The sequence below is a fragment of the Scyliorhinus torazame genome, chromosome 5 (assembly GCF_047496885.1).
Source record: "Scyliorhinus torazame isolate Kashiwa2021f chromosome 5, sScyTor2.1, whole genome shotgun sequence".
Taxonomy (NCBI): domain Eukaryota; kingdom Metazoa; phylum Chordata; class Chondrichthyes; order Carcharhiniformes; family Scyliorhinidae; genus Scyliorhinus; species Scyliorhinus torazame.
This window is the reverse complement of record NC_092711.1, coordinates 11,841,020-11,852,765: the sequence shown is the minus strand read 5'-3', so window position 1 is coordinate 11,852,765 and position 11,746 is coordinate 11,841,020. Positions and strand designations below refer to the sequence as shown.

The 11,746-nt window shown below is 53.7% G+C and overlaps 1 protein-coding gene across 1 annotated transcript; it reads left to right on the top strand.

Moving 5' to 3' along the window:
* The first annotated feature begins 4,534 nt into the window (after positions 1-4,534).
* Positions 4,535-11,169, top strand: LOC140418179 (thiamine-triphosphatase-like). The gene is made up of 2 exons (XM_072501603.1): positions 4,535-5,393; positions 10,028-11,169. Exons 1-2 carry the CDS (start codon positions 4,577-4,579, stop codon positions 10,126-10,128), a joined length of 918 nt encoding a protein of 305 aa, XP_072357704.1. The 5' UTR covers positions 4,535-4,576; the 3' UTR covers positions 10,129-11,169.
* Positions 11,170-11,746: the final 577 nt, after the last annotated feature.

The following is an 11,746-nucleotide window of genomic DNA, read 5'->3' as shown; positions in this document are numbered from 1 at the left end:
TCTCTCCATCTCTCTCTCCATCTCTCTCTCTCTCCTTCTCCCACTCCCCCTCACTCTCTCCCCATCTCCCTCTCTCTCGCTCCCTCTCCCTCTCTCTCTGCCTCTCTCTCCATCTTCCTCTCTCTCCATCTCCCTCTCCCTCTCCCCCTCTCTCTCTCCATCTCCCTCTCTCTCTCACCATCACTCTCTCTCTTCATCTCCCTCTCACTCTCTCTCTCTCCATCTCCCTCTCTCTCTCCAACTCCCTCACTCTCCATCTCGCTCTCCCTCTCTCTCTCTCCCCTCTCTCTCTCCAGCTCCCTCTCTCTCTATCTCCCTCTCTCTCTCCCTCTCTCTCTCACTCTCTCTGTGTTCTCTCTCTCTCCCCATCTCCCTCTCTCTCTCCCTCGCTCTCTCTCCATTTCCCTCTCTCCCTCTATCCCTCCAACTCTCCCTATCTCCATCTCCTTCTCTCACTCACTCACTCACTCTCCATCTCGCTCTCCCTCTCTCTCTCCCTCTCTCTCTCTCCCTCTTTCTCCACCTCTCTCTCTCCCTCTCCCTCTTTCTCTATCTCCCTCTCTCTTCCTCTATCCATCTCTCTCTCTCCATCTCTCACTCTCTCCATCCCTCTCTCTCCCTCCCACTCTCCCTATCTCCATCTCCCTCTCTCTCTCCATCTCCCTTTTTCTCCATCTCCCTCTCTCTTCATCTCACTCTCCCTCTGTCTCTCTATCTCCCTCTCTTCCTCTCTCCATCTCTCACTCTCTCCATCCCTCTCTCTCCCTCCCACTCTCCCTATCTCCATCTCCCTCTCTCTCTCTCTCACCCTCTCTCTCTCTTTCTCCATCTCTCTCTCTCTCCATCTCCCTCTCCATCTCTCTCTCCATCTCCCTCTCTCTCCATCTCTCCCTCTATCTCCACCTCTCCATCTCCATCTCTCCATCTCTCCCTCTCTCTCCATCTCCCTCCCTCACCCTCTCTCTCTCTCTCCTTCTCTCTCTCTATTCTCCCTCTCCCCCTCTCACTCTCTCCCTATCTACCTCTCCCCCTCTCACTCTCTCTCCATCTCCCTCTCTCTCCATCTATCTCTCACTCTCTCTCCATCTCCCTCTCTCTTTCTCTCCATTCTCTCCCCATCTCCCGCTCTCTCTCTCTCTCCCTCGCTCTCTCTCTCCATCTCCCTCTCTCCCACTATCCCTCCAACTCTCCCTATCTCCATCTCCCTCTCACACTCTCTCTCTCCATCTCCCGCTCTCTCCATCTCCCTCTCCCTCTCTCGCTCTCTCCCCTCTCTCCATCTCCCTCTCCCTCTCTCTCTCTCCCTCCCCCTCTCTCTCTCCAACTCCCTGTCTCTCTCTCACCATCTCACTCTCTCTCCATCTCCCCCTCACTCTCTCTCTCTCCATCTCCCTCTCTCTCTCTCCATCTCCCTCTCTCTCCATCTCACTCTCCCTCTCTCTCTTTCTCTCCCCCTCTCTCACTCCATCTCCCTCTCTCTCTCCATCTCCCTCTCTCCATCTCTCTCTCTCTCACTCTCTCTCTCCATTCTCTCTCTCTCCCCATTTCCCTCTCTCTCTCCCTCGCTCTCTCTCTCCCTCGCTCTCTCTCTCCATCTCCCTCTCTCCATCTATCCCTCCATCATTCCCTATCTCCATCTACCTCTCTCACTCCCTCCCTCTCTCCCTCTCTCTCCACCTCTCTCTCTCTCCCTCTTTCTCCAACTCCCTCTCTCTTCATCTCACTCTCCCTCTCTCTCTTTCTCTCCCCCTCTCTCTCTCCATCTCCCTCTCTCTCTCTCCATCTCCCTCTCTCCATCTCTCTCTCTCTCACTCTCTCTCTCCATTCTCTCTCTCTCCCCATTTCCCTCTCTCTCTCCCTCGCTCTCTCTCTCCCTCGCTCTCTCTCTCCATCTCCCTCTCTCCATCATTCCCTATCTCCATCTACCTCTCTCACTCCCTCCCTCTCTCTCCATCTCCCTCTCACTCACTTTCTCCCTCCCTCTCACTCCCTCTTTCTCCACCTCTCTCTCTCTCCCTCTTTCTCCACCTCCCTCTCTCTTCATCTCACTCTCCCTATCTGTCTCTCTCTCTCTCTCCCTCTCTCTTCCTCTCTCCACCTCTCTCTCCATCTCTCACTCTCTCCATCCCCCTCTCTCCCTCCCATTCTCCCTATCTCCATCTGCCTCGCTCTCACTCTCTCTCACTCTCTCTCCCTCTTTCTCCATCTCTCTCTCCATCTCCCCCTTTCTCCATCTCCCCCTCTCTCCATCTCCCTCTCTCCCTCCCCCTCTCTCCCTCCCCTCTCTCTCCATCTCTCTCTCTCTCCATCTCCCTCTCTTTCCCTCTCCCTCTCCATCTCTCTCTCTCCATCTCCGTCTCTCTCTCCCTCTCTCTCTCCATCTCCCTCTCTCCAACTCTCTCTCTCCTTCTCCCTCTCCCCCTCTCACTCACTCCCCATCTCTCTCTCTCTCCCTCTTTCGCTCTCTATCTCTCTCCATCTCCCTCTCTCTCCATCTCTCTCTCTCTCCATCTCTCTCTCTCCATCTCTCTCTCCATCTCCCTCTCTCTCCATCTCTCCCTCTATCTCCATCTCTCTCTCTCTCTCCATCTCCCTCTCTCCATCTCTCCCTGTCTCTCCATCTCCCTCCCTCACTCACTCTCTCTCTCTCCATCACTCTCTCTCCATCTCTCTCTCTCTATTCTCCCTCTCCCCCTCTCACTCTCTCCCTCTCCCTCTCTCTCCATCTCCCTCTCGCTCCATCTCTCTCTCTCTCTCTCTCCATCTCTCTCTCTCCATCTCTCTCTCTCCCCATCTCCCTCTCGCTCTCTCTCTCCCTCCATCTCCCTCTCTCTCTCTCCATTTCTCCATCTCCCTCTCTCCATCTCCCTCAGTCTCTCCATGTCTCACTCCATCTCCCTCTCTCTCTCTCTACAGTTCCCTCTCTCTCTCCATCCCTTTCTCTCCATCTCTCTCTCCATCTCCCTCTCTCTCTCTCCCTCTCCATCTCCCTCTCTCCAACTCTCTCTCTCCTTCTACCTCTCCCCCTCTCCCCATCTCCCTCTTTCGTTCTCTATCCCTCTCCATCTCCCTCTCTCCATCACTCTCTCTCCATCTCTCTCTCTCCATCTCTCTCTCTCTCCATCTCTCCCTCTATCTCCACCTCTCTCTCCCTCTCTCCATCTCCATCTCTCCCTCTCTCTTCATCTCCCTCCCTCACCCTCTCTCTCTCCATCTCTCTCTCTATTCTCCCTCTCCCCCTCTCACTCTCTCCATCTCCCTCTCTCTCCCTCTCTCTCCATCTCTCTCTCTCTCCATCTCCCTCTCTCTCTCTCTCTCCATCTCTCTCCCCATCTCCCTCTCACTCTCTCTCTCCCTCGCTCTCTCTCTCCATCTCCCTCTCCCTCTCTCTCCCTCCCCCTCTCTCTCTCCGTCTCTCTCTCACCATCTCACTCTCTCTCCATCTCCCTCTCACTCTCTCTCCATCTCCCTCTCTCCATCTCCCTCTCTCTCCATCTCACTCTCCCTCTCTCTCTCCCTCCCCCTCTCTCTCCATCTCCCTCTCTCTCTCTCACCATCTCACTCTCTCTCCATCTCCCTCTCACTCTCTCTCCATCTCCCTCTCTCTCTCCATCTCCCTCTCTCTCCATCTCACTCTCCCTCTCTCTCTCCCTCCCCCTCTCTCTCCATCTCCCTCTCTCTCTCTCACCATCTCACTCTCTCTCCATCTCCCTCTCACTCTCTCTCCATCTCCCTCTCTCTCTCCATCTCCCTCTCTCTCCATCTCACTCTCCCTCTCTCTCTCCCTCCCCCTCTCTCTCCATCTCCCTCTCTCTCTCTCACCATCTCACTCTCTCTCCATCTCCCTCTCACTCTCTCTCCATCTCCCTCTCTCTCTCCATCTCCCTCTCTCTTCATCTCACTCTCCCTATCTGTCTCTCTCTCTCTCTATCTCCCTCTCTCTTCCTCTCATCATCTCTCACTCTCTCCATTCCTCTCCATCCCCTTCTCTCCCTCTATCCCTCCCACTCTCTCTCCATCTCCCTCTCTCTTCATCTCCCTCTCTATCTCCCACTCTCTTCCTTTCTCCTTCTCCCACTCTCTCTCCCTCGCTCACCATCTCCCTCTCCCTCATTCTCCCTCACTCACTCTCATTCCCTTATTCCTTCCCCCTCTCTCATTCCCCCCTCCCGAAATTTCTGAGCCTCTGCGCCTGCGCGCGTCACGCCACGAACTACAATCTCCGGCGGCCTGCTGCCGCTGCGCCTGCGCAGCATGCGTCACGGACTCCAAACCCCGGGAGACCCCGCGGCTGCAGCCCCTGCGCCTGCGCGCCGTCCGCTTGTCGGCTGGAACCACAACTCCCGCGAGCCTGACGACTTCCGCCCAATATCCCCCCCCCCCCCCCCCCCGGAATCCCGCGGCCTTCCGCCTCTGCGCCTGCGCGCAACCCGGCTTGGGACTACAACTCCCGGGGGCCTCGGAGGCGGGCGTCCATTGTCGCGCAGGCGCTTTGGGTTGGTGGTGGCAAGGTAGCTGCAGACCAGGAAGTAGCCCCAGAGGAGGAGGAGGGGAAGGGTGTCTGAGGGTCCTGGCAATGACCCCAGGACAGAGATTGGGAAATGCCCCTTGGGGAGTGTGTCTGAGGGTCCTGGCAATGATCCCTGGACAGAGATTGGGCAATCCCCCCTGGGGGTTGCATCTGAGGGTCCTGGCAATGATCCCTGGACCGAGATTGGGCAATCCCCCTGGGCAACGATGCAATGGGCTGAATGGCCTCCTTTCGAGCCGTGGTCCACTCGGGGCGAATCCAAGTTTTGCGTGCGTGCTCGTGTGCGCCCCATCCACCTCTAACCTCAAGCTCTCTTCCCTTCAGGTGCCTCGAGGACGTGGTCCGGGAATGTCGATCGAGGTGGAGCGAAAGTTTGGCCTGCGTGAGGACACGGAGGGGAGGCTGGGGGCCCTGGGCGCCCGCCTCCTGGCCCAGTGTCGCCTCGAGGACCGGTACTTCGACACGGAGGACTACCGGCTGACCCTGGCCGACTTCTGGCTGAGGAGGCGGGACGGCCTGTGGCAGCTGAAGAGCCCCGCGGGTGCCCAGCCGGGCCTGACCACCCAGTACCGGGAGACGGAGGGGGAGCCCGCCATCCTGTCCCTGCTGGCCCCGCTCCTGGCGCCCGGCGCCGGGGGGCTACCCGAGAGGGTGGAGCAGCTGCTCGACGCGCCTCACCAGCTCCGAGAGTTCGCCGCCATCGTCACCGAGCGCACCTCCTACTGGTTAGAGAGCGGCCTCCGCGTGGACCTGGACCGTGCTGGCTTTGGCCACCAACTGGGCGAGATCGAAGCTTTGGTGGGCAGCGAGGATGAAATCCCGGACGCCCTCTCCCGAATCCAGGATCTCGCCAGGAAGCTAGGTAAGCGCGCAGGCGGCAGTGAGGCAAATGGTTTGTCGGCCTTCATTGCGAGAGGATTTGAGGTCAGGAGCAGGGATGTGTTGCTGCAATTGTACAGGGCCTTGGTGAGGCCACACTTGGAGTATTGTGAGCAGTTTTGCTCTCCTTATCTGAGGAAGGATGTTCCTGCTCTCGAGGGAGTGCAGCGAAGGTTTACCCGAATCCAGGGAGAGCGGGATTGACGTAGGAGGAGAGATTGAATTTGATTTGATTTATTGTCACACGTACCAAAGTACAGCAAAAAGTATTTTTCTGCGGCCGAGGGAACGTACACAGTACGTACATAGTAGACAAAAAGAATAATTGGCAGAGGACATTGACAAATGGTACATCGACAAACAGTGATTGGTTACAGTGCGGAACTTGGGGCCAAACAAAGCAAATACATGAGCAAGAGCAGCATAGGGCGTCGTGAATAGTGTTCTTACTGGGAACAGATCAGTCCGAGGGGGAGTCGTTGAGGAGTCTAGTAGCTGTGGGGAAGAAGCTGTTCCCATGTCTGGATGTGCGGGCCTTCAGACTTCTGTACCTTCTGCCTGATGGAAGGGTCTGGAAGAAGGCAATGCCTGGGTGGGAGGGGTCTCTGATAATGCCGTCTGCCTTCCTGAGGCAGCGGGAGGTGTATACAGAATCAATGTGGGGAAGGCAAGCTTGTGTGATGCGTTGTGCTGAGTTCACCACACTCTGCAGTTTCTTGCGATCTTGGACCGAGCAGTTGCCATACCGGGCTGGGATGCAGCCGGATAGGATGCTCTCTATCGCACATCTGTCGAAGTTAGTGAGAGGCAATGCAGACGAGCCGAATTTCTTTAGCTTCCGTAGGAAGTAGAGAGGTTGTTGAGTGTTCTTGACTGTTGCACCAACGTGAGTGGGCCAGGACGGGCTGTTGGTGATGGTGACCCCCAGGAACTTAAAGCTATCGACCATCTCCACTGCGGAGCTGTTGATGCAGACGGGAGTGTGTGTCGTGCTGCGCTTCCTGAATTCGATGATCAATTCCTTGGTCTTTCCGACATTTAGAGGGAGATTGTTTTCGGTACACCATGCAACCAAGTGATCTATCTCCCTTTTGTAGTCTGATTCGTCGTTGTTTGAGATGCGGCCCACCACAGTCGTATCATCCGCAAACTTACAGATTGAGTTGGGGTTAAACCTTGCCACACAGTCGTGTGTGTACAGGGAGTACAGTAGAGGACTGAGCACACATCCTTGCAGGGCCCCGGAGTTGAGGACTAATGTGGAGGAGGTGCTGTTGCCTATCCTGAGAGATTGCAGTTAGGATTGTTCTCGCTGGAGTTCAGTAGAATGAGGGGGGTAATCTCAAAGAAACATGGAGAATTCTAACAGGACTGGACAGGGGAGATGCAGGAAGGATGTTCCCGATGGTGGGGGGTGTCCAGAACCAGGGTTCACAGTCTGGGGATACGGGGAAGACCATTTCGGACCAAGATGAAGAGACATTTCTACACCCGGAGAGTGGTGAGCCTGTGGAATTCGTTACCACAGGAAGTTTTTGGGAGTTTTCTATTGGCCCCCCAATAGCAGCAGAGATGAGGAGGAACAGATTGGGAAACAGATTTTGGAAAGGTGCAGAAGTCATAGGGTAGTAGCCATGGGTGACTTTAACTTCCCAAATATTGAGTGGAAACTCTTTTGATCAAATAGTTTGGATGGGGTGGTGTTTGTGCAGTGTGTCCAGGAAGCTTTTCTAACACAGTATGTAGATTGTCCGACCAGAGGAGGAGCAATATTCGATTTAGTACTTGGCAATGAACCAGGGCAAGTGATAGATTTGTTAGTGGGGGAGCATTTTGGAGATAGTGACCACAATTCTGTGACTTTCACTTTAATAATGGAGAGGGATAGGTGCGTGCAACAGGGCAAGGTTTACAATTGGGGGAAGGGTAAATACGATGTTGTCAGACAAGAATTGAAGTGCATAAGTTGGGAACATAGGCTGTCAGGGAAGGACACAATTGAAATGTGGAACTTGGTCAAGGAACAGGCACTACGTGTCCTTGATATGTATGTCTCTGTCAGGCAGGGAAGAGATGGTCGAGTGAGGGAACCATGGTTGACAAGAGAGGTTGAATGTCTTGTTAAGAGGAAGAAGGAGACTTGTGTAAGGCTGAGGAAACAAGGTTCAGACAGGGCGCTGGAGGGATACAAGATAGCCAGGAGGGAACTGAAGAAAGGGATTAGGAGAGCTAAGAGAGGGCATGAACATTCTTTGGCGGGTAGGATCAAGGAAAACCCCAAGGCCTTTTACACATATGTGAGCAATATGAGAATGACTAGAGCGAGGGTAGGTCCGATCAAGGACAGTAGCGGGAGATTGTGTATTGAGTCTGAAGAGATAGGAGAGGTCTTGAACGAATACTTTTCTTCTGTATTTACAAATGAGAGGGACGATATTGTTGGAGAGGACAGTGTGAAACAGATTGGTAAGCTCGAGGAAATACTTGTTAGGAAGGAAGATGTGTTGGGCATTTTGAAAAACTTGAGGATAGACAAGTCCCCCGGGCCTGACGGGCTATATCCAAGGATTCTATGGGAAGCAAGAGATGAAATTGCAGAGCCGTTGGCAATGATCTTTTCATCCTCACTGTCAACAGGGGTGGTACCTGGGGATTGGAGAGTGGCGGATGTCGTGCCCCAGTTCAAAAAAAGAACTAGGGATAACCCTGGGAATTACAGGCCAGTTAGTCTTACTTCGGTGGTAGGCAAAGTAATGGAAAGGGTACTGAAGGATAGGATTTCTGAGCATCTGGAAAGACACTGCTTGATTAGGGATAGTCAGCACGGATTTGTGAGGGGTAGGTCTTGCCTTACAAATCTTATTGAATTCTTTGAGGAGGTGACCAAGCATGTGGATGAAGGTAAAGCAGTGGATGTAGTGTACATGGATTTTAGTAAGGCATTTGATAAGGTTCCCCATGGTAGGCTTATGCAGAAAGTAAGGAGGCATGGGATAGTGGGAAATTTGGCGAGTTGGATAACGAACTGGCTAACCGATAGAAGTCAGAGAGTGGTGGTGGAATACAAATATTCAGCCTGGATCCTAGTTAACAGTGGCGTACCGCAGGGATCAGTTCTGGGTCCTCTGCTGTTTGTGATTTTCATTAATGACGGATGAGGGAGTTGAAGGGTGGATCAGTAAATTTGCAGACGATACAAAGATTGGTGGAGTTGTGGATAGTAAGGAGGGCTGTTGTCGGCTGCAAAGAGACATAGATAGGATGCAGAGCTGGGCTGAGAAGTGGCAGATGGAGTTTAACCCTGAAAAGTGTGAGGTTGTCCATTTTGGAAGGACAAATATGAATGCGGAATACAGGGTTAACGGTAGAGTTCTTGGCAATGTGGAGGAGCAGAGAGATCTTGGGGTCTATGTTCATACATCTTTGAAAGTTGCCACTCAAGTGGATAGAGCTGTGAAGAAGGCCTATGGTGTGCTAGCGTTCATTAACAGAGGGATTGAATTTAAGAGCCGTCAGGTGATGATGCAGCTGTACAAAACTTTGGTAAGGCCACATTTGGAGTACTGTGTACAGTTCTGGTCGCCTCATTTTAGGAAGGATGTGGAAGCTTTGGAAAAGGTGCAAAGGAGATTTACCAGGATGTTGCCTGGAATGGAGAGTAGGTCTTACGAGGAAAGGTTGAGGGTGCTAGGCCTTTTCTCATTAGAACGGAGAAGGATGAGGGGCGACTTGACAGAGGTTTATAAGATGATCAGGGGAATAGATAGAGTAGACAGTCAGAGACTTTTTCCCCGGGTGGATCAAACCATTGCAAGGGGACATAAATTTAAGGTGAATGTTGGAAGATATAGGGGGGATGTCAGAGGACAAACACTCGGCATAACATCGTGGGCCAAAGGGCCTGTTCTGTGCTGTATTTTTCGATGCTCTGTCTCTCGCTCTCTCTGTCTCTCTCTCTCTCTCTCTGTCTCTCTCTCCCTCTGTCTCTCTCCCGCTCTCTCTCTCTGTCTCTCTCCGTCTCCCTCGCTCTCTCTCTCCCTCTCCATCCTCTTTGCTCTCTCTGTATCTCTCTCTTCCCCTGTCTCTCTGTCTCTGTCCCTCTCTCTCTCTCACTCTCTCTCTCTCTCCGTCCCCCTCTCTCTTTCTCGCCCTCTGCCTCTCTGTCTCTCTCTCTCTGTCTCTCTCTCTGTCTCTCTCTCTCTGTCACTCTCTGTCACTCTCTGTCTCTCTCTCTCTGTCTGTCTCTGTCTCTCTCTCTGTCTCTCTCTCTGTCTCTCTCTCTGTCTCTCTCTGTCACTCTCTGTCTCTCTCTCTCTGTCTCTCTCTCTCTGTCTCTCTCTCTCTGTCTGTCTCTGTCTCTCTCTGTCTCTGTCTCTCTCTGTCTCTCTCTCTCTCTCTGTCTGTCTCTCTCTCTCTCTGTCTCTCTCTCCTCCTTTAAGATGGTCCTCAGAGTCCCCCTCTTTGACCGAGCTTGCTCTCACTGTTCCCTCATGTCTCCTTGTCCTCCTCTGTGTGACTCCTGCCTCCGCAATGGTCTGGGCAGGAGCATTGATGGGTGGTGTAGTAACATACCGCTGAGTATTACAGTCTGCCCTCTGCCCTGTGTCCTCTCCACAGATCTTCAAGACGGGGAGAGGCAGCCTGGGAAAGTGTACACCTTCCTGCAGAGATTCCGTCCGGACCACTTCCAGAGATTGTCCGAGGCGGCTATCCTGTGACGGCCCAGAAACGCTCAGTTCACTAAAACGCTTCATCTGTATCTCGTCGCCATTTCAATACCTCAGAATGAGTGTGACACTGCATCTCTCATTACAGCATCTCTCATTACAGCATCTCTCATTACAGCATCTCTCATTACAGCATCTCTCATTACAGCATCTCTCATTACAGCATCTCTCATTACAGCATCTCTCATTACAGCACCTCTCATTACAGCATCTCTCATTACAGCATCTCTCATTACAGCACCTGTCATTACAGCATCTCTCATTACAGCATCTCTCATTACAGCATCTCTCATTACAGCACCTCTCATTACAGCACCTCTCATTACAGCATCTCTCATTACAGCATCTCTCATTACAGCATCTTTCATTACAGCATCTCTCATTACAGCATCTCTCATTACAGCATCTCTCATTACAGCGCTCCCTCAGTACTGACCCTCTGACAGTGCGGCACTCCCTCAGTACTGACCCTCTGATAGTGCAGCGCTCCCTCAGTACTGACCCTCCGACAGTGCGGCACTCCCTCACTACTGACCCTCTGACAGTGCGGCACTCCCTCAGTACTGACCCTCCGACAGTGCGGCACTCCCTCACTACTGACCCTCTGACAGTGCAGCTCTCCCTCAGTACTGACCCTCTGACAGTGCAGCTCTCCCTCAGTACTGACCCTCTGACAGTGCGGCGCTCCCTCAGTACTGACCCTCTGACAGTGCGGCACTCCCTCAGTACTGACCCTCTGACAGTGCAGCACTCCCTCAGTACTGACCCTCTGACAGTGCAGCACTCCCTCAATACTGACCCTCTGACAGTGCAGTGCTCACTCAGTACTGACCCTCTGACAGTGCGGCGCTCCCTCAGTACTGACCCTCTGACAGTGCGGCACTCCCTCAGTACTGACCCTCTGACAGTGCAGCACTCCCTCAGTACTGACCCTCTGAAGGTGTGACACTCCCACAGTACTGGCCCTCTGACTGTGCGGCACTCCCTCAGTACTGACCCTCTGACAGTGCGGCACTCCCTCAGTACTGACCCTCTGACAGTGCAGCACTCCCTCAGTACTGACCCTCTGACAGTGCAGCGCTCCCTCAGTACTGACCCTCTGACAGTGCGGCACTCCATCAGTACTGACCCTCCGACAGTGCGGCACTCCCTCAGTACTGACCCTCTGACAGTGCGGCGCTCCCTCAGTACTGACCCTCTGACACTGCGGCACTCCCTCAGTACTGACCCTCTGACAGTGCAGCGCTCCCTCAGTACTGACTCTCCGACAGTGCGGGACTCCCTCAGTACTGACCCTCCGACAGTGCGGCACTCCCTCAGCACTGACCCTCTGACAGTGCAGCACTCCCTCAGTACTGACCCTCCGACAGTGCAGCACTCCCTCAGTACTGACCCTCCGACAGTGCAGCACTCCTTCAGTACTGACCCTCTGACAGTGCAGCTCTCCCTCAGTACTGACCCTCTGACAGTGCGGCGCTCCCTCAGTACTGACCATCTGACAGTGCAGCGCTCCCTCAGTACTGACCCTCTGACAGTGCAGCACTCCCTCAGTACTGACCCTCTGACAGTGCAGCACTCCCTCAGTACTGACCCTCTGACAGTGCAGCAT